Source organism: Mya arenaria, chromosome 11 (genome assembly GCF_026914265.1).
Source record: "Mya arenaria isolate MELC-2E11 chromosome 11, ASM2691426v1".
Taxonomy (NCBI): Eukaryota; Metazoa; Mollusca; class Bivalvia; order Myida; family Myidae; genus Mya; species Mya arenaria.
Genome location: NC_069132.1, coordinates 46,824,364 through 46,848,422, shown reverse-complemented (window position 1 = coordinate 46,848,422; position 24,059 = coordinate 46,824,364). Strand labels below are relative to the sequence as shown.

At 36.0% G+C, this 24,059-nt stretch overlaps 1 protein-coding gene across 2 annotated transcripts in view; it reads left to right on the top strand.

Moving 5' to 3' along the window:
• LOC128209586 (inositol-tetrakisphosphate 1-kinase-like) overlaps positions 1 to 24,059 on the top strand; it is an 80,710-nt gene that overhangs the window by 26,743 nt on the left and 29,908 nt on the right. For both annotated transcript variants that reach the window (XR_008257028.1, XM_052913673.1), the window contains exons 4-5: positions 5,818 to 5,935; positions 20,645 to 20,743. Coding sequence is in view for 1 of the 2 variants with exons in the window: in XM_052913673.1 (XP_052769633.1) it covers positions 5,818 to 5,935; positions 20,645 to 20,743 (217 nt within the window). In the remaining variant the exon portion in view is untranslated. The remainder of the gene's footprint in view (positions 1 to 5,817; positions 5,936 to 20,644; positions 20,744 to 24,059) is intronic.

Genomic DNA, 24,059 nt, shown 5'->3' with positions numbered 1-24,059 from the left:
AACACCCCAGCCATTCCTAACACCCTGTCTGTAACATCCCATCCTCAGCTACCTTTCCCAAACACCACCGTCCCTAACACCCTGTCTGTAACACCCCAGCCAGAACACCCCACCAAGTCCCTAATACCCTGTCCATAATATCCCGTTCTTAGCTACCCTTCCCTAACACCCTGTCCCTTACACCCTATCTCCTCTGGCGTACCGAATAATCATCCATTTTCCACCTGAATCCTAAATAACAAATACTATTAAATGACTTTGAAAATTTCAATATTCCCAAATTTTGAGTTTCTGCTACCAATTACTCCTTAAAAAGCTTATTAACGCTGTCAGTACCAAAGCAGGGGTTTTAGCTTCTGCTGTACTGTTATGTCTTGTACTTTGTAAATGGATTTTCATTACTTAAATATACACAGAAGCAAAGGTTTAAGGGATGAAGAAAATTATTCATGAAAAAAATGCAGGCAACATTTTGCTTTGGTAGCAGATGGTGACGACAAATGGTTTTAGTTGTCTTAAATATAATCATACAGTTTAAAATCTTATCATACATATTAGATATCAGTGGCTGTAAAAACTGTACATGTTTCCTACATATTTATCATTGTAATTTACAATCGTTTTTACCTTTAACTTAAACTGTAGTAGAGGTGTTGCAACCTTGATCAACTTAAAATGTTAAGTTTTAGGGCGACTTGGGGTTTTAACTCAATTGGCTACATACTTCACACAGTTGTTGATGGCCATGATAACTCCATATTATCCTAAATACAAGTTATGGCCCTTGATAAACTATTAATATTTGGTTAATGTTTTAGGGCAACTTGGAATTTTAGGCCACACCAAATGGATGTTTCGTTTTGTGGATTTACTGCTCCTATTTTTTGAAAATGTAAAAAAACAAAATTTATTTTATTTTTGTGCGCCCGCACTTACATTTTGATCGCCAACTAGATTTTTTCAGGTTTTATTTTTTAAAAGGCTGAAAAATAATCAATTATAATTTTTCTACGCGAGTTTACGTGTTTATGTAAAGGGAAGTTACTGATGCGTGGTGTTTTTATACTGTATATCGATCGCTTTAGCATTGCTTTCAATAAATTCAATCAAAATGGCGGCTTCCGGTATAAGCATTATCTGGGATTATAATGCACCAGTCATTTGTAACCACTGTCCCCACCCTGGGTATACCGGGGACAGTGGGGTTAATGTGCTGGTTTTTAGCTCCACTGGCCGAAGGCCATGGAGCTTATGTCGTCACAGATTGTCCGTCGTGCGTGCGTGCGTGCGTGCGTAAACTTTTACTTTAAACGACATCTCCTCTGAAACTGATAAGCGGATTTTGACAAAACTTCACAGGAATGTTCCTTTGGTGGTCCTTTACCAAAATTGCTCAAATGGTTCCGGTCCATTGCACAATATGGCCGCCAGAGCTAAAAATAGCAAAATCTTTAAACGACATCTCCTCTGAAACGGTTCGGCAGATTTTGATGAAACTTGACAGTAATGTTCCTTGGGTGGTCCTTTATTACAATTGCTCAAATGGTTCTGGTCCATTGCACAATATGGCCGCCACAGCTAAAAATAGCAAAATCTTTAAACGACATCTCCTCTGAAACGGATAGGCAGATTTTGATGAAACTTGACAGAATTGTTCCTTGGGTGGTCCTTAACCAAAATTGCTCAAATGGTTCCGGTCCGCTGCACAACATGGCTGCCAGGGCAAAAAAATAGAAAAACCTTTAAAGAACATCTTCTCAGAAACCGATGATCAGATTTTGATGAAACTTAACAGAAATGTTCCTTGGATGGTCCTTTATCAAATTTGCTTCAATGGTTTCGGTCCACTGCACAAGATGGCCCCCAGAGGTAAAAATAGAAAAACCTTTAAACGACTTCTCAGAAACCGATGATCGTATTGCAATGAAACTTGACAGAAATGTTACTTGGGTAGTCCTTAACCAAAATAGCCCAAACAGTTCTGGTCTGCTGCACAACATGGGCACCAGAGCTAAGAATAGAAAAAAACGTTAAACTACATCTTCTCAGAAACCGATTATCAGATTTTGATGAAACTTTACATAAATGTTCATCGGGATGCCCTTTAACCAAAATTGCCCAAATGGTTCCGGTCCGCTGCACAACATGGCTGCGAGAGTTAAAAATAGAAAAACCTTTAAGGACTTCTCGTCCGCAGTCTTCACGAAAAACATTTTAACCTACTAGCCAGTTGGACTAGCATAATGGCATATTTTACTAGTCCAAATGACAATCTAGTAGTCCGACTATTTTGCCACATTATAAAACTGTATGCTTGAGGTAAATACCTATTTCAATTGAGCAGCTTGCAGTTTGAGTAAACATTTCTTTATTATGATGCTAATGCAGTGATAGGGAGTGACATCCTTCTGTTGGGAATAGTGCTCCTTGTTTTTCAGAACCTATGGGTACTATGTAAAAACAAAAGGCATCTTGCTTGAATAGACTGTAATAATATCAACATGGTTAGAAAAGAAATGCCATGCTTTAATAGCTTTGATTACATTTTACTACTGAATTACCTCCCTTTAATAGAAAAAAAAATAATGTCTTAATTTTTCACGTATAGCATCTTTAAATAATTTTTAAACAATAATAATTTATGAGTAAACATATAAGCATAAAGTTCTCACAAAAAGATCAATTTAAAAACCTTACATTTATACATAGGAAAGTATATATAGACTGAACATTAATTTTCGTTTAAGTGACATTCTGAAAGTTTATGAAACAGCTATTTTTAGTAACTTAAATGGCCGAAAAGTGTAAGTGAAACACCAAGTCGATTCTATCTCGTCAGTTCTTGTTCAGGTTAGATATTTGCTTCATAATCTATTCAGATTAAATGTTAACCGATGATCAGATTTTGATGAAACTTGACTGAAATGTTCCTTGGGTGGTCATTAACCAAAATTTGTTAAATGGTTCCAGTCCACTGCACACCATGGCTGCCAGAGCTAAAAAATAAAAAAAACTTTATACGACTTGTCGTCGAAACCGATGACCTTTTTTCGATAAAACTTGACAGAAATGTTTGTTTGGTGCTCCTTTACTCAAATTGCCCAAATCATTTCGGTCCACTGCACAACATGGCAGCCAGAGCTATTAAAGTAAAAAAATTTTTTAAATAACTTCTCCTCAAAAATTGATGATTGTATTTCTATGAAACTTGACGAAAATGTTCGTTAGGTGGTCTTTGCTTGAACCTTTTGGCCAGTGGAGCACAGGCACTGATGTGCCTCTTGTTACCTTTCAGATGGCCCCGCCTTACCTAGGAATCCTAGGGGGAGGGGGGGGGGGGGGGGCATTTGGCAGGAATTTTACCAACAGTTTGTCTCTGCAGGGGTGGGGGGGACATTTGGCAGTTTGGCAGGAATTTTAACCAACAGTTTGTCCCAGCAGGTCAGGTATTTTACCCAGGGATGGATGTCACAGTCCCTGCTTTCCTCGACCTTGGGAGGCCATTATACAATTGCCTGGTGCATAAAAAACATCGAAATGACCATAAAAGTACTCTGAACATACCCTTGTTCTTTTGTTTTTGATAAGCTCATGCCATTGCATTTCCTGTGATGATAAAAACGAAACTTAGTCAAGAAATTAAAATGAAAATGGAGTCTGATGTTTGATGATGCCTGTGTAAAAAATCATATTTTAACAAATCCAAAATAATTCATAAGTATGTCTAAATACAGTTGCAAATGATGTTAAAAGTGATTTAGGTAGATTTATATAAGTCCTTTCAAACATTTTACTAAAAGCAGGGGTTTTTTTTTATTATGAATGATCGCCATTTTAAAATAGGTAATTATATTAGAAATTTGATTCATCCATAAATTGTTTGTACTAAACACGGATGGTAAATAGTATGTATTCTGACATTTTCCCAATGTCTATTAGAGGTTCAGTTCAAGATTGCATTTAAATAGGTTTATGGGCAATCATATTGAACAATCTTTCTTATTTATATTGATAATAAGGAAAACAATATTTTTCGCTCTTCGCTCGCTTCAGGTTTAATGATCACTGACAAAATTGTATTTTTTTTTTTTTCGCTCGCCTGCTCCAATTTTTTTAGGCAAAAATCCGAGGAACGAAACATTAATTTGGTGTAGCCTTAACTCAGATATCCAAATTACTGTTCATTCAATGGACTTCATACTATACACTTTAATAAGGCCATCATACAATTACGTCTCATAACTCCATATTTATCAAAATACAAATGATGGCTCTTGATTTTTTTTAGCTCACCTGAGCACGAAGTGCTCAAGGTGAGCTATTGTGATCGCCCTGTGTCAGTCGTTTGTCGTAGTCGTCCATCGTCCGTCATCGTCCGTCGTCAACAATTTGACTGTTAACACTCTAGAGGACACAATTTGGGCACAATCTTTATGAAACTTGGTCAGAATGTTACCCTCAATAAAATCTTGGACGAGTTTGATATTGGGTCATCTGGGGTTAAAAACTATGTCACCAGGTCAAATTAAAGGAAAAGCTTGTTAACACTATAGAGGTCACATTTATGACTTTATATTCAGGAAACTTGGTCAGAATGTTAATATTAATTATCTCTAGGTCAAGTTCGAATCTGGGTCACGTGCGGTCAAAAACTAGGTCACCAGGTCAAATTAAAGGAAAAGCTTGTTAACACTCTTGTAGTCTCGTTTATGACTGTATCTTCATGAAAGTTGGTCAGAATGTTTATATTAAAAATCCTTTTATGACCATATGTTCATGGAACTTGATCAGAATGTTATTCTTGATGATCTTTATTGGATCAGGTGAGCGATACAGGACCTTCAGGGCCCTCTTGCTTTTTAAAAAGAGTGCTTGTGTATTTGACTTTTTTTACCTTTTGTTTGTTTTTGACAAACACATTTTACATCATTAATGTATTCATTTCTAACAAAAAAACAATGTATAGTCGAGGGCACTGACTTATGACATCTCTTGTTTATATAAAATTAAACCATCAGATATATCACCAAGAAAAACAGTCATGCATGTAAATCATGAAACAAGAGTATTATTTAAATAAAACAAAACACTTTTTATATTGTTAATGTACCCGGTGTTATTTATACAAGAGCTTAATGGAACAGACAAATAGATATGTTCTGAATGAATGTAAACAAAACAATGTACTATACGATAAGTCAACATGTTTTGAAAGGGCAGAAACTGTAACAGACTGAGAAAGTACATTTCCAAATATGGTAGCCTGTACGCAGATTCTGAATAGGCGGAGCTTGAGAAGCATGCTAAGCATTGAAATTCTTAACAATTAAGAACAGTATTTAATACAGGCCTTTGAGCCTTTTATTGACTGAAAATATAGTTTGTATTTGAAATGATATGATCTTCTTATGCATCCTGTAACGCTGAATGAGTAATATTTATTTCGATGCTTGCGATGCACTTAATGATAATAAAGATACTATTATCTACGTCTATTGATTAAGCTTGAAATTAGCATCTGCCAACTTGTGGAGACATAACATATTAAACTTGCGGACAAGTCAAATCATTCTAAAAAATAAAAACTCACATTTAATATAATACAAGTTGTAATTTAAATAATTTACTGAATCTGATTTATACTTAAATGACAATTATAGTACTCCTAATGCGTATATCTGATTAAACCCAGTGTTGGTAATTTTCTGATTAAATTAAAGTCACATTATAATTAAATTATTAAATTCAGTAGTATTGAATTTAAATCAAAATATTTTTATAATATATATTTATGAGTTTTTATTCCACCCCGCACAGGACTACATAGATAGCCACCCGGATTGCATAATCGTTGACCCTCTGGACGGTATCCGGAAACTGCTGGACCGCAATGAACAGTACAATCTTGTGCGAGACTGTAACAACATCCATACAGGTATAAACTTCATACATAATGGGACTCTGTTATGGCATCAATCGAAAGATCGTATTAGTAATAACTATTTCAGAACTAAGAGCTTTATGAGCACATGAGCACAAAGGTGAGCTTTTGTGATCGGTCTATGTCCGGCGTCTGTTGTCTGTCGTTTGTTGTTCGTTGTCAACAATTGGTTATAATCATCTTCTTCTCCTGAACCGCTTGGACAATTTTGATGAAACTTCATAGGAATGATCCTTGGTTTGTTTTTTTCAAAATTGCTCAAAGAAATGAATTCCATGCAGAACTCTGGTTGCCATGGCAACCTAAATGAAAATGTCAACAATTGGTTATAATCATCTTCTTCTCCTAAACCGCTTGGACATTTTTGATGAAACTTCATAGGAATGATTCTTGGTTGGTGCTTTTTCAAATTGTTCAAAGAAATTAATTCCATGCAAAACTCTGGTTGCCATGGCAACCTAAAGGAAAATGTCAACAATTGGTTATAATCATCTTCTCCTAAATCGCTTGGACAATTTTGAGGAAACTTCATAGGAATGATCCTTGGTTGGTGCTTTTTCAAAATAGTTCAAAGAAATTAATTCCATAAAGAACTCTGGTTGCCATGGCAACCTAAAGAAAAATGTCAACAATTGGTTATAATCATCTTCGTCTCCTAAACCGCTTGGACAATTTTGATGAAACTTCATATGAATGATTCTTGGTTGGTGTTTTTTTTTCAGAATTGTTCAAAGAAATTAATTCCCTGCAAAACTCTGGTTGCCATGGCAACCTAAAGGAAAATGTCAACAATTGGTTATAATCATCTTCTTCTCCCAAACCCCTTGGACAATTTTGATGAAACTTTATAGGAATGATCCTTGGTTAGTGCTTTTTCAAAATTGTTCAAAGAAGTTAATTCCATGCAGAACTCTGGTTGCCATTGCAACCTAAAGGAAAATGTAAACAATTGGTTAAAATCATCTTCTTCTCCTAAACCGCTTGGACAATTTTGATGAAACTTTATAGGAATGATCCTTGCTTGGTGCTTTTCAAAATTGTTCAAAGAAATTGATTCCTTGAAAAAGTCTCGTGCCATGGCAACCTAAAGGAAAATGTCAACAATTGGTTATAATCATCTTCTTCTCCTAAACCGCTTGGACAATTTTGATGAAACTTCAAAGGAATGATCCTTGGTTTAATTTTTTCAAAATTGTTCAAAGAAATTAATTCCATGCAGAACTCTGGTTGCCATGGCAACCTAAAGGAAAATGTCAACAATTGGTTATAACCATCTTCTTCTCCTAAACCTCTTGGACAATTTTGATGAAACTTCATAGGAATGATTCTTGGTTGGTGCTTTTTCAAAGTTGTTCAAAGAAATTAATTCCATGCAGAACTCTGGTTGCCATGGCAACCTGAAGGAAAAATTGCAAAACTTTTTTGGCAAATACTATGAAGCCTAGTGCTTAAATATTGGGTGTGTAACATTGTAGTCTGGTTATCTACCATGTTTATTCAAATTATGCCCCTGGAGAAAAATTGGCCTCAGACGGTGGGCTACATCCTCATTATTCTGTAGTTTGCACATTCATCTTAACAAAATTGGTTGTGAATGTTTAAGTTATGCACCTGGTGTCATTACTGGCCACACCCAGGGTTCACAGGTTTGGTAAACATAAATCTGGAAAGGTTTGAAAATCTTTTTGTGTGTTCGTGCATCCATCTCAGCACAATTGATTGTGAATGTTTGTTCAAATTGATCAATGTTGTCCTAGGATGCCCTTGACTTTGACCTTTTGACCAACTTTTTTTAACTTTTAAAACTACAGAAATTTTTACTATGAGTACAGTTTTGAAAGCATTTTTTTTTGTCAGATGACTTTTACTTGGCACATATTAAAACAGTTCATGGAACTAATCTGCTTACAATACTTTCTGGGCTCAGATGTTGAACGTGCTACGTTTTCAGGTAAGCCAAACACAAAACATAAACCATATGTCTGTTGCCTTTTACCCATACATACATGCTCTGGATTGATATGACCACAAAAGCCATGTCAGTAGAGCATAGGCCCTTTTGGGCCTCTTGTTTCATGGTATGATGCCACAGCACCATGCAGATTTGTTTTCACTTTTATATCAAAGAAAGTAACTCGAACACAAATTTTGTAGATATGTGGACTCTGTTGATAGAAGTTCTGGGAGGCATTTTTAGGCTTGAAAGAGCATCATTTTAAAGTTATATTTTTATTATGTCCCTTGAATCTTGGGTATAGTTTGTATTGTATTTGCATTTTAAAGACATTGGCTTCAACAGACCCTAATGAAATGAAGGAATGTAATTGCTTACTGAAACTGTTATAAGCGACGTCATAAATTGAAGCAATTTTAACATAATGAATATGCATTTAACTAATTTAAAGCGGTTCAAAATTAGGAAATTTGAATTAAGAATCTTGTAGGCCATTGGATACATGATTAAGTAGGGCCAATATATTTGTGCTTATTATAATCACATTTATCCTTCTTCATCTACCTTAAAGAGTGTTCATCATTTGTATGAAATCATTTGATCACGTTTCATTTGAAAGAACTTTGCGGTAGTGTTTGCTTGCTTCAGTTACGTCAACGACAGTCTTGCAGCGCTTTCAGCGCTTTGATTTCTTTAAGCAAGGGCTAGCAAGTCTTGCTATATGGTCTCCCTTTTTGTTGGAGATTCCACTTCTTTGTATTTTTAGTAACAAGGGAATATATTTTAAATTTTATTAGGTCTTCAACTTCTGAAGTAATTATTGTTCTTTTTTTAGGTTCATAGATTCAAATAATTATTATACACTTTATTTTTTAGAAGAATTTCATTTTTACTTAATAATAAATTTAATAATTAGACTTTTCCATTGAACTTCATTTAGATTATTGTTCATGCAGATGCTATAATCTTATCTTCTGTGTGGATAGTGTTATTATTCACTTATAACTTACATAAAGAAAAATATTATTATTAACATTAGAAAGAATGTGATGTTGTCCTAGACGGGTCAATGTGATAATATTAGTTGACAGTGTTGAATGTGATCTGATACTTGATTTTTAGAGCTTAAGGCAGTTTATTGATGGGTTGTGCACTGTTAGTTATTTGTGTATCTATACTAAAAGTTCTTTCAGTGTGCAAGCAATTTAACATAGTTTTGTCAGTGTGCAGGCAATTGAACAAAGTCCTGTCAGTGTGCAGGCAACTGAAAAAAGTCCTGTGAGTGTGCAGGTATCTGTACCAAGTGCTGTCAGTGTGCAGTCAATTATCAAGTCCTGTCAGTGTGGTGCGCAGGGAACTGAACAAAGTCCTGTCAGGTTTCAGGTGAGAATCAAATTCTGTCAGTGTGCAGTCAATCATCAAGTCCTGTCAGTGTGCAGGCAACTGAACAAAATCCTGTCAGTGTGCAGTCAATCGACAAGTCCTGTCAGGGTGCAGGAAACTGTGACAAGTCTTGTCAGTGTGCAGGCAACTGTGACAAGTCCTGTTAGTCAGTGATTATCCAGGCAACATGTTTGACCAGTATTATTTTATGACCCCGAAGGTGGGCATATTAAAATTGCACCTTCCATCCGTCCATCTGTCCATCCGTCCGTCTGTCCTGTGTCTGGCTCAATAACTCATGTCTGTGCTGTAACTTTCTCTAATATGGACAGATATTAATATAACTTGCCACATGTGTTCGACATACCAAGATGACGTGTCGTGTGTAAGACCCGTGTCCTTACCTCTAAGGTCAAGGTCACACTTAGTGTTTATTCAAAATGGAATGCTGTATATAAGTACATAGAGTATAAGTTATCATGTCCGGGCTGTAACAATATCTTGTATGGACAGATTTTAAATTGACTTGCCACATGTGTTTGACATACCAAGACGACATGTTGCGTGCAAGACCTGTGTCCCTCCCTCTAAGGTCAAGGTCACACTTAGGTGTTTATTCACAATGGAATGCTGCATATAAGGACATAGAGTATAGGTTGTTGTGTCCCGGATATAAATTTCTCTTGTATGGACAGATTTTAAAATAACTTGCCACATGTGTTTAACATACCAAGACGACATGTCGCCTGCAAGACCTGTGTCCCTACTTTTAAGGTCAAGGTCACAATTAGTGTTTATTTACAATGGAATGCTGCATATATGTACATAGAGTATAGGCTGTCGTGTCCGGGCTGTGACTTTCTCTTGTATAGACAGATTTTAAAATGACTTGCCATATGTTTTCGACATACCAAGACGACGTGTCGTGTGCAAGATCCATGTCCCTACCTCTAAGGTGAAAGATGCACTAAGTGTTTATTCAAAATGGAATGCTGAATATGAGGACATAAGAGTGTTGGCTGTCAAGTATGGTTGGTATTTTTTCTATGCTCAGAGTCAATTTAAAATAACTTGCCATATGTATTTGACACATAAAGGCAAGATCAACTTTTTATGTACTTGTTCATAGGTCAATGTCACATTCGGGGGCATTTGTCACAGACTGTGACAGCTCTTGTTCAATATTCTTTGAGAAACAAGCTATATTGATAACAAAGGTTAAACCCTTTTACTCAGGTGAGTGATTTAGGGCCATCATGACCCTCTTGTTTTTTTAATTAATTTGATTCAAATAAAAAATTCAATTCAATTTTTTACAATCACTTACCAGGTATATTCAATTGAAAATCTTGTCTTGATCTTACGATCTTTCGTTGCATGCTTTTTGATACATACAAGGAAAGATCCAAAATAATTAGATTTTTTTAACTCTCCACTTCTATTACCGGTAAGCACTTAACATTATACTGCATATCAAAGCGTTATATTCTCACCATCACCAATATTAAAATTACAGAATGTAAAATACAGTCAAAGAACACGGTCCAACGAACGGGAGTTACAAAATATTGAAGTTTAAAACATTCACAATATTTCTGCTTTCTTCTATACGCAATAAAATGCAAACATTGTTTGCTTTTATTTATACACAATTCATACACATTTTACAATATTAAAGTGCGCTCTTAGCTCATTTAACAAAATTTATGGTTTTAGAGTTGAACCTTTTTTCCATTTTGCTGCAGATTGCGGTAAAAAGATAAATGAAATTATGATCACTTTTAATATTGATCATTTTATTGATTTGTAAATCCAGCATATAAAATCGACTGAATCATCTTTTTATGAACAAATTTTAAATGTATCTTCATCTGTTTGTATATTGGTATCTGAAACCACTGTTAAGTATTATTAAAAGAAGTGACATCTTATGCAATTATCAATGATGTCAAGACTAATGTAAAAGGTCAGTAGTCGTTTTCCGTAAATGACTGGGTATAAGACAATAGGGGGTATCAGACGCAGGCACAAAATCTGTGAAAAATCCGAGAGAAAAACTTTTTTGGGGTTTTAGAACGCATATCAAAAATGTCAAAATCGTCTGCTGCGATCGGCCACCATGTTTTTTTCGTGAAAATGGCGATGGTAATCTTTAAAACCATACAATACTAATACAAAGCAAAAAAATGTTTCATTGTTTATTCGTTTCATGTTATAATTATTTAAAATTTGTAGCTGGATGGCACTGAAAAGTACCTTTTATGACAATTTGTAAGATTACTTTCTGACAGTATATCGTAAACGCTAACCTGTCGAGAATGAAAGCTTTAGTAATCCAAAATCCTTATATTGCACGGGTTTCCTCAAAATGTTAATACCTACAGAAAAGAATAAAGAGCCTGGCAAAGTGCGAAAAAACAAGACCATTATCGCGACAGTTTGTAGTATTGGTATGTTAAACAGCTTTAAAGGAAGTTTTTCACACCTTTTCGTACAAATGACAAAAAATATTTTGACAGTGCACAGCTTTGCTTCTTTTATGCATGTTTAATTATTGTTATATTCAAAATAATAATGAATAATTTTAATAATTCTAATCGTACAATTTTTTTTTTTAAATTATGAATGTCTTAAGATATACGGTATCCTGATCTTCAACTGCCGTTTTAACCCGTATATACTTGATCGATATGAAGCGAGTAACATCCCTTTCTACATAAATCTAAACAAACGCTCAACCTGAAATCGACCTCAGAAAAAAGTTCAAAAGCTTGTTACTGATTATAAGACGCAGGCATTTTATTACATCGAAATCGGAGGGAAAAAAGTGTGTCTAATACCCAGTCATTTACGGTAAATTAAAGTTATATTAGAATCATCCAAATGATATCAAATTTTACCAGTTGGTCAAGATAAATCTTTTCTAAAACCTATCTCAGTTTATAGTACTTTCATGGTTGAATTGTGTTTTAAATTATTTTATATATTCAAGCAAATTACTGTACCAAAGAATTGGACTGCACCGGGTATGCGTTTCTATGGTGGTTTAAGCCTTTACCTCCAAGTCAATTTTTATTATTTTATCATCAAATATTTATCAGTCTAATCAATAAAGACTCTGATTTCCCATGATGTAGCTGGGGATTTGGATCATCCCTCGGGAATTTATAGGTGAATGCTATAAGTAAATGAACTGCTAAAATTGTACTAAAAGTATTTCCTGGAATGAATGAGTTTCTGGGAACTAGTATTTGGTGACGCTTCCCTTCTAAACAAGGACTGTCCTAATTTGATTCGGCAGTGTGGAATAAAGTCCCTGAACTTTGTTATTGGGATTGAATTCCAAGTGGATAACTGGTGCTTTTTCAGGTCAGCGAGGGTATGTAGGGTGTGACATGGAAGTTTTTGATGTAACTTAAATCCAGTGACTGTAACAAAATAGGAATGTTAAAGTTTTCTTTCCATGCTGTGGCACCACTGAGACCTGCCATCCACTAGGCCTCCGAAGGGGTCCCTGAGAGCAGAATTTATAAAATCTGGATGTTTTTGCTTGTCTTCAAGATGTTCTGGAGCTCTACGGTGTCCTTCCATAACACTTCTGGAAACCTTCTCGCACAAATCGGGATCCGAAAAAACTTCAGCATCCAAATTTCAAAAGTTTCAAGATTTGAATGCCCAATGGTTTATTCAGGACGGCTTTGGGATCTTCGGCAAACCATTGGCAGCCATTCAGGACGTTCAGGAACCCATCGCTAGTAACTCGGCATCTTCGGAAAGTTTTCTGCGAGGCTTCATAATCTTTTTCGCATGTTATTTTAACTTTGTTTTCCTTGGGCATCAAAGAAATGTTGATAAGTTTACACACTAGTCTTGTCATCATACATATAAACATCCATACTCATGTGTTAACACTTTTTTAATGTACTTAATAAAATTGACCTAAGTATTGTTTCCAAAGACCATGGTATCTTAACAACGTCATACGTCATCAGCTATTTTTGACACTTTAGTCAGTGCTACCGAATGTTTATGATATCATTTTGTGACAATTTGATTGGTTTATGATTACTGGTTTACAGAAGTGTCGATGATAGCCGATGGCATAATAACGACGTAAGGATCTGGATACCTTAAAAAACCTAATAATTGAAAGAAGCATGAACTTTTTCAATTCATTAACAATGTTTACTTATGATACCTTAAAACGTTAAACACAAGTAATGTAACTATATCAAGCATTATGGAATCCAGTTACCTTTTTCTGAATGGGAGGCATAAGCCACAGTAGTGTGTCGTAAAACATTGTTGGTGTGCTCCTCAAATACTTTTTGAAAGAGATGACATTTTCATTTCTGAGTTCCTGCATCAATGTATTGTTCTGGGCCTACTGAAGCCTTCTGTCATCTGTTAGCTAGGAGCTACAATCAATGACATCTCCTTTTCTGTCTCAGATACATTGCCAATGCAAGCATGGCATCCATTTCAGCTTGGATTTGAAACTGAAGTGCAAGGTGAAGGCCTCTTACACTCATTGTGTCCCACTAGCAACTGATAACAAAAAAGTAGTTTGGCATCATTTTAGATACCTCTCAAATCAGCAACATTTCAGCATATTGCAAACAATTCGGCAAATTATCATATACTTTAAACAACTTACGCGTCCATAAGGAATTTTAGTGTTTTGAACTTTTTTTCGAACTATCGTTGTGTATTTTTACACCGAAATAAAACTGACGATATGGAGTTAAAAGGTGGTTATATAGAGTGCTTTAATCACGTGACCATGGTAAGTCACGTGATCGATTTATACAGCCGATTGTTGACACGTCTCTATCAAAATTATATGCATCTCCAAACAGAAAAAAGCTCATTGACTGGAGTATCTTCTTGATCGTCTGGAAAATATTGTGTGTCATAAATTGCAAACGTTTTAAATGTGATGAAAAAATAAATATTTTGTAACATATGTTCTCAAAAGCGTGGGAAAACAAGTGCCCGTATAGTTGTTTATTTCCTGTTTTGATGAAACCGAAAGTAGACTGCATATCCTCCTGGTTAGCACTTCATTTAAAGCCTGGGAAAATATCTTGTGGTTTTATTTTTTCAAGAAAATGCAGAAAAAAACAAACCATGTCAAGTAAAAAATACGTCTTGGCAGTCAAAATAGGTACATTTACCCGACATTAAAAACGACTGAAATAGCCCCAGATATGGTCTAGATTGCACCACAGACGTTCCCCATTTAAAAACAATTCCGGGGGGGGGGGGACCCCCTAGTCTGCGATGACATTACGACGAGTGTCCCGGAATCGACCCAAGAAATTATCACATGTATGATCATTATATTCCATTGTTGGTCATAGTCCAAAGAAAGCACAGCATATTCTCCTAGATCACGAAAAGATTTAGACTTAAGAAACAACTGAGATCTTTTCAAAATACCATTCAATATTGTTGTTTTGTTTTTCAATCTGAAATAATGATAGTCCATTTCAGTACATACATTTTCCTGTCAGGCCATTTGTCAATGTATTGATTAACTTTGGTTGCCTTTATTATAAGTGCAAGTAGAAGCTCTGTTTCCATAATTGAGATTTAGATTGATTTGTATGCTTCAAAAACAGAATAGGCAACTGCTTGTGAATCTTTAAAGAAACCTCATAAGAAATCCCCTTTTCCGTAGTTAATTGAAATATAATGAGGGATTATTTGATAACATGACATCAAAATATCTTCAAATACATTATTCTCACATGTCCAAATTATTACCCATACCATTGCGTTATTTCTGCAGTTTTTTAACATACATGTAAAATAACCCAATATTTTAACATAAAGTGGTTTAAGTCAACTAAATGCTTCCATAAATACCTCATGTCACATTGTAATCGATATAACCTCTTTAAGGTAGTTAATCAAAGTATGAATTAGCCATAATTAAGTTTTATTTCATAATCTGAATAGTTTGTGGTCCATGGTACCAGTACATTATGTGTTTTTATAAATCAAACCTCTTGTCTTCCACCCACTTAAACCACAACACCTCCACACCAGGGCTTCTAAAATTTTGGAACCTCAATCGGTCCAGACCCGGCGGCGACCCCCCCCCCCCCCCCCCCCCCAAAAAAAAAGAAAGATAATAAATAAATCCCCCCCCCCCCTCAAAAAAAGAAAGACCTGTTCAATAGTCTGATTTTATAGAAATGTCATACATTTTCGCGACGTCATTTCTGTCAATATTTTTTGCAATGTGGCAATTCGTAAGAGGGCTCTAGAGCCAGCATAGCCGATTCGGATAGTCATTGATACAAGTTTAAATCATATGAGATTCTCATCGAGTTCTGCGGCGTTTCTAACAAGAAAGACTGCAATCGTAATTAACTGTGGCTGTCGGGAGGCGGTCAGACGACAAAAAGTGAAACAGTATTATGATTTATTTGCTTAATGCTTCTTAAGTGGGTCAACATTCAACTGATAATCTTGAATAATAGTATATATCTAGATTTATAATCGGGGCAACAAGCTTAAAGTGTGATATCGACAACGATTTTTTCATTACTGCGAATAAATATGACGTAAGCGTCAGACTATGTAGTTAATCAAGCGTATCGCTGTTGATATCCTATGTATTATTACGTTAATTAATTCGGTATTTTAATGCTTTCACGGATTAACAATGACATGCATTTATCTTTAAAGCCGTTTTTAATCAGCAATGGTTCTTTATAACAATTTAAATTTAACCGTTTTGTAATCAACAAACGGATATCATGTAATGATCGACGACAACATAGCATGTTGCCATGTGAAAATATGAACCGATTTTAACACTTAATCAGGAAAGCTGCAAGCAGATAATTAACACATAGTTTGTTTAATTGTGTCTTCTGCTTATCCCAAAACACGTGATTGGACCGATTGCAAGCGTCTGCTAATGAACAGATAGGCTATAGAGTGATCAGCGTAGCGGAAAAAGCAGCTGATCGCATCGGTCTCATGGTAACCAAGACACTTTTATGACCTACTGGATGTAGTTTTGAATGTGTTATTGATCCATGAATGTTTGTGTATTACAATTTCTACATCTTTTTCTGACTTAGTTGTTTTGGACTGAAATTACAAAAAAAATTAGAATTTTTTTTTTACACTTTTTGAAACTGAAATTGGTCTGGCTTGGTCAAAATCGGTCCAGACCGGCAAATTGCCGGTTAGGAAGCCCTGCCCCACACATAATTATGCACAAGAATCAGTAGAATTTTTGACATGATTTATTTTTAGACTATCTGCTCATGCGCCCAGGTAGTCTTAAGACCGCAAAATCCAAACTACTTCTTTTCATGTCGTTTTAACCCATTTTTTTGTGTCAATGCGCTCTATGTTTAGCAGAATGACTTTGCAACCATAAAAATAGATTAGTTGTATTGCAGTCTGAGTATTAGGTCTTGCTTGTTCGGGTATTTCCGCACTGTATTTCTGTATCCCGGGGTTTTATTTTTAGCAGAATATAACTATTTTTAGATCGCTATATGTATCAGATTAATGTGGGTCAAAATAATGGAGGCTCTGGTAGGAAGGTAACATAATGATATTCACTCTGAGTTTAGCCCAAGATGTTACAGAAATTATTACCGACCACAAGTGTCCCATCGCCTGCAGGGTTTGTTATTATAACCTGGCGTCCTGAAGCATTACTTTTATGAGATAAGAAACAAAAATGATTGTCTAAATGTAAAAATTCCAATGCTTCAAATACTATGATTTGCTTGCTATACAAAAACAAAATACTATTCAGTCTATGACTTTTAGGCGTATACTTTTCTAATACGATGTTTTAATATTTTTTTTGCATAAAAGCTTCGTTCCGGTGTATTCTTGGCATAGTTTTAGACATTAGGCTTTCAATTTATATTAGCACACATGCCCTGATACAACAGTGAGTTATGCATACGTTTGGTCAAGCAAAGTAGTTCGGATTAAACCTGTAAAACATCCAAAGAGTGTGAAGCATTTATAACAGTACTAGTACTATTTCTACAAAGATACTTACATAAAACATAAATAACATTAATAACATTAATTAATCATTAAAACTTGAAAAAGCACAATTAAATTCTCATTCTTAGACAATTTTCGATAATCCAAAAATAGTTTCTGCTTACATTAACTGAACAATAATCTAAAAATAGTTTCTACATACATTAACTGACCACATGTTTGTCCTCACAGCAGGAAAACAACCATCTGATAAGCTCTGCATTTTGAAAGGAATTATTGCTAAAGTTGTTTGTAAAATAAAATTATTTTCCTTAAACAATTAAAACATGTATGTTCATAAAACTTTTCTATCGTATGATATCTAATCAAAGCACCGAAAAACCTTTAGAAGCGATTGAAAGGGGCATGCATTATAACCTTAAATACATGGGGATGGGGGATACGTCGACTGAAGTGATAAGCTGTGCATTTTGAAAGGAATTATTGTTGAAGTTGTCTGTAAAAAAAAAAGATTTTCTTTAAACAAAACATGTATGTTCATAAAAGGAAATGATATGTATGATGTATTGTACTTTCCTATCGTATGATATCTAATGAAAGCAACGAAAAACCTTTAGAAACGATTGAAAGGGGCATGATTGTAACCTTTAATATATGGGGATGGGGATTACAACGATCAAAGTGACTTTTGCATAAACAAAATGACACCAGACGCCATAAAATAGATATAGATATGTTTGTTTACTCGCTCTATGTGGGCACAAGCGCTCTTGGCCCTCGGCACAGTTTTCATGTTTATCTATGTGCCCTTCACCCATTTCCATTGTTCAAATGAAATTTGCAACTCTCATATATTTGCCCGCAGATAGTCTTTCAGCGCATTCGCGCTTTGATTTTAAATTAGCATTTGCTTTTGCCAATTTCTTAAGTAAGGCAAAAATAAAAATAATCGTCTTAGTTTTTGGCGCAAATGTCTCTATACCAGCCAGCATCCATGTCAGTATTAATTTGTCAAGCAATTTCTAAAAATTGGTGTGTGAAAAATGAAATTTCAGAAAGGTCAGTGCAAGTGAAATAAATATCTGCAAAGCTTTTCATGGTAAAGCTTCTTTGATAAGTAACATTGTCATGTATATATTCATCAGTATATTCTGTGTTTTCTTAAAAGTATACAATTATGTGAAGGATGTGGTCTATTATGTGCACAGGTTTTAGTATTGACTGCTTTACTCTTTCCTTTTAAACCAAATTTAAGCATGCATTATTACTTTGGAAGTAGCTTTATCTCTAAAAAAAAAGTTTGTTTAATCATATTTGTAATGAATTTGTCCAGTGACACCATTAGCAGAGACATGAGTGTAAACACTAAACTCCTGGGTTCTCTCAATATATCCCATTGTTAGATACCCAGGTGTGATCAAATCCATAACACTGCATTCGTCTATAAATTTACGGTATGGAATGGATTGACCATATGTTTCAGACATTGGGATATAATTATCCAATGAATCGGCTTTCATGCCCAACTTAAATGTGGCCGACTGTAATGAAATAGATTGTCTATAATATTAACTAATAAAAAAACTGGATTCCCCTTAAGATAAAAACTACTCTCCTTGTTTTCATTATTGGTGTAATAGTTGAATGGTAAGCATCTCAGACTCTACACTACAACAAATTTCTTATTGGCCATCTAGTTTTTATCATATTTTAGAAAAAGTAGAACAACTGGCCGAATGACGTCATTTTGATACCTCATCACATTTATATATTCTTGAATGGGTACAATTGGAGTTTTCGTGTGCACAAAAACTCTAGCCCATCATCCCTGAAATTATCAAATTCTACCAGACAGTTTTCATTGTTCCTCCCACCTGATGGCGATAAACGTGAGCACGTCTGTCATTCCCAAGTAGTGTGATGCATGTCTCATCAACAAATAAAACATTGGCCCAGTCCACCCTTGTAAATCCCGAATATCGCCTGGATCACAATAATCTTGCCTGCATGAGCCTTGCGGTAAGAATCAGAACCTGCAGGGGACGACAACACCGCAAGCCCTCAGGCGATTGCATACTGTCTGTGGGTAGATGGCGCGGTTGCGCCTGCCCACTGTATTACTTGCTGTCGTCGCTGCCTTGGTAAAACGATCCTGAAGATGGTCATTGACAATTTGAATGTCCTGTTTGGGAGTCGTCATTGTTCTTTTGGGGCGGCGTCAGAGATCTGGTTGTGAAAGGCCCTAACAAACAGTTTTGAATGCTGATGACGTAGACTTTTTTAATTTGTTATTTACTTGTGATTCAGTTCAAACATTGAATATAAAGTTATCAATAAACTTTGTTTAATGCATTTAAGTTGAAAATAATAAAAGTGAGTACACAGAACAGCTCTTGAATCAATATGACCAAATTACACTGGTCGCCTGATTTCTAGTCAAAGAGAGAAGACCACGCTTCATTGTTGACATTAATTTTGACTTGTTTCAGATTATTCATGGTGGGGTATTTTAGTTTATTGATCGGTTAAATGTTGTTTGAATTTTTTTGATAGTTATAACACATTAAGTCTGGCAGTTTGAAAGGATATTGAACAGATGATATAACATCAAATTTATGTCAAACATTAGTAACATTACCCTTTCTCCAACCCAGATAAGTAGATCCAAATGTTTGGCCATGCAGGGAAAGCATTATCTTGCCCATGGGCAAAGATAAAAAAGTAACATACATGTAAAAAATAAATTTAAATACATTTTTATTATATTTTGTTTAACTGAGGTGGGAGAAGAAGCATATACCATGGCCACTCATGTTAGATATGTTCACCCCAACCCTCATGCAGGGTGTTCTGCGGAAATTCTGTAAACCTTATTCCCCAAAACACCCTACTCTCGGCTTGGGATAAGCCTATCTCACTTTCAGCTATGGAAGATACCTTACATTCCGTAATAAACAGTATGTTATGTTGATTTCCAAAAAAATATTTATTTAAATGTATGCATTTTTTTTCTTGATTATTATTTCAATAGTGAGGTACTCAGTTATGATCTCCTGGAAAATTAAACCAGAATTGATTTTAAAAGTTGTTCTTTAAGTGGTTATTTTCACCTCACAGTTTGCAGTGAAAATATGAAACTGTCACTGTTGCTATTTCACTGATAGAACTCCATATTTCTCTGAAAAAGCATGAAAGAGAAATGGTAATTGTTTGTAATAAATCACATAATTATGCATATTTTTTATGTATAAGGATTGTTGCCATAAAAACTCTAGATCTTATGTAACATTTTCATCATTGCCACACAAATCAACATTTCATCATTCCATTACTAATTTACATCAAGACAATTATGAACCTTTATTTGACAGAGTCTCCAGTGTTCATCCCGACATTTGTGGACCTGACCAGTAATGATGTAAATGAAAACCGACAGAAACTTCTAGAAGCCAATGTCCATTACCCCTTTGGTAAGTACTAAATAATTTATATTGCACCAAGCCTCTTTGATTTTAATTTTTATAGCCTTTAAACCAATGAAAATAGTGTAAAAAAGTGGATATACCATGGACAAACAAAACACTCCGAGGACGTGATTACAATTGACTGGTGGATAAGACATTGATAAAAAAAATGTAAGGCTATAAATTACCTTTGAAACAACAGATAAAGTGTTATAAGCGTCAGCTTCTCCCCCAAGATATAATGGGTTTGAGCCCTGCCAAGGTGAGAGTGGTCTAATGTTATAAGTGTTAGCTTCTCCCCCAAGATATAATGGGTTTGAGCCCTGCCAGGGTGAGAGTGGTCTAATGTTATAAGCATCAGCTTCTATCCCAAAAGTTTGTGGGTTTGAGCCCTGCCAGGGTGAGAGTGGTCTATTGGTATTACTGCCAGCTTCTTACCCAAAAGTTTGTGGGTTTGAGCCCTGTCAGGGTGGGAGTGGTCTATTGGTATTACTGCTAGCTTCTTACCCAAAAGTTTGTGGGTTTGAGCCCTGTCAGGATGGGAGTGGTCTATTGGTATTACTGCCAGCTTCTTACCAAAATGTTTGTGGGTTTGAGCCCTGCCAGGGTGAGAATGGCCTATTGGTATTACTGCTAGCTTCTTACCCAAAAGTTTGTGGGTTTGAGCCCTGTCAGGATGGGAGTGGTCTATTGGTATTACTGCTAGCTTCTTACCCAAATGTTTGTGGGTTTGAGCCCTGTCAGGGTGGGAGTGGTCTATTGGTATTACTGCTAGCTTCTTACCCAAAAGTTTGTGGGTTTGAGCCCTGTAAGGGTGAGAGTGGTCTATTGGTATTACTGCCAGCTTCTTACCCAAAAGTTTGTGGGTTTGAGCCCTGCCAGGGTGAGAGTGGTCTATTGGTATTACTGCCAGCTTCTTACCAAAAAGTTTGTGGGTTTGAGCACTGTCAGGATTCAGGATGGGAGTGGTCTATTGGTATTACTGCTAGCTTCTTACCCAAAAGTTTGTGGGTTTGAGCCCTGTAAGGGTGAGAGTGGTCTATTGGTATTACTGTCAGCTTCTTACCCAAATGTTTGTGGGTTTGAGCCCTGCCAGGGTGAGAGTGGTCTATTGGTATTACTGCTAGCTCTTACCCAAAAGTTTGTGGGTTTGAGCCCTGTCAGGGTGGGAGTGGTCTATTGGTATTACTGCCAGCTTCTTACCAAAAAGTTTGTGGGTTTGAGCCCTGTCAGGGTGGGAGTGGTCTATTGGTATTACTGCCAGCTTCTTACCCAAAAGTTTGTGGGTTTGAGCCCTGTAAGGGTGAGAGTGGTCTATTGGTATTACTGCCAGCTTCTTACCAAAAAGTTTGTGGGTTTGAGCCCTGTAAGGGTGAGAGTGGTCTATTGGTATTACTGCCAGCTTCTTACCCAAAAGTTTGTGGGTTTGAGCCCTGTAAGGGTGAGAGTGGTCTATTGGTATTACTGCCAGCTTCTTACCAAAAAGTTTGTGGGTGTGAGCCCTGTAAGGGTGAGAGTGGTCTATTGGTATTACTGCCAGCTTCTTACCAAAAAGTTTGTGGGTTTGAGCCCTGTCAGGATGGGAGTGGTCTATTGGTATTACTGCTAGCTTCTTACCCAAAAGTTTGTGGGTTTGAGCCCTGTAAGGGTGAGAGTGGTCTATTGGTATTACTGCCAGCTTCTTACCCAAAATATTGTGGGCTTGAGCCCTGCCAGGGTGAGAGTGGTCTATTGGTATTACTGCCAGCTTCTTACCAAAAAGTTTGTGGGTTTGAGCCCTGTCAGGGTGAGAATGGTCTATTGGTATTACTGCCAGCTTCTTACCCAAATGTTTGTGGGTTTGAGCCCTGTCAGGGTGAGAATGGTCTATTGGTATTACTGCCAGCTTCTTACCCAAATGTTTGTGGGTTTGAGCACTGTAAGGGTGAGAATGGTCTATTGGTATTACTGCCAGCTTCTTACCTAAATGTTTGTGGGTTTGAGCCCTGTCAGGGTGAGAATGGTCTATTGGTATTACTGCCAGCTTCTTACCCAAATGTTTGTGGGTTTGAGCCCTGTCAGGGTGAGAATGGTCTATTGGTATTACTGCCAGCTTCTTACCCAAATGTTTGTGGGTTTGAGCCCTGCCAGGGTGGGAGTGGTCTATTAGTATTACTGCCAGCTTATATCCCAAAAGTTTGTGGGTTTGAACTTCAAATCAAAATGAAGTATTATTGGGCAAAAATGATGTTATATCTTTTCTGTACGGAAACTTTAGGTTAATTCTGTAAAAGATTTCTGTACTGAACTGCATATTATAAGAAATATTATACATCATTGCGCAAAAAGCTATGATGTTTTCTTTAACTATGATATAAGCTTTAGGCTATTCAACAGTTTGACATCTCATATTTCAAATGCACCACACTGTATAAAACGTAAAAGTAGATCATCTTTTGATGTTTTGAGCTTGTCTGTTTTCCTGCAGAAAATCAGTGGAAGTCCAGGCATTGGTGTCTTTGTGATCCTTGGCTTTATGGAAAAACATTAAAGATTGTAAAGCACACTCACTGTTCTCAAATAATGATCCTTTATAGAAGAGAATGCTTCAAGTATTATGAAAATAAAAAAAAAATCATTCAGATTCCATATAAAATTTAGGTATAGGCCCTCGGTCCTCGGAGTGTTTTTAGCTCACCTGAACACTATGGGTGTTTTCCCATCATCAGTCCATCCGTTGTTCTTTTTGCTTAAAACTACATCCCGTCTTAAAGCGTCTGGCCAATTTCAGATGAAACTTCACAGGGATGTTTTTTGGATATTGCCCTTTCAAAATTGTTCAAAAAAATTAATTCCATGCAGAGCTCTTCTGTAACATAAAACATGCGGCATAAAACTTGATATTTGGTGTGTTACATTGTCTTGTGATCCTCAACCAAGTTTGTTCAAATTATACTCCTCGGGTCAAAATAGGCCAGCACTGGGGGTCACAAGTTTCTTACATACTTATATAGGGAAATTGTTGAAATTCTTCTTGCCTTTCCTACAGACTTATATAGGGAAATCTTCGAATATCTTTTTTTCTCGAACCACATGGCCCAGACCGATATTTATTATGCAGCATCATATGATTGCCTTCTACCAAGTTTGTTCAAATTATGCCCCTGTGGCCAAGGCTGGCCCTTTTGACTGACTTCCTTGTTTTTGAAGCTACAGCAATTAAATTTGGACCATGTGTACAGTTTTGAAAACAAATAATAATGTTGTCCTCGGATATGCTTGAATGTGACTTTCTGACCTACTTTCTTATTTTTAAAGCTACAGCAATGAAATTTGGACCATG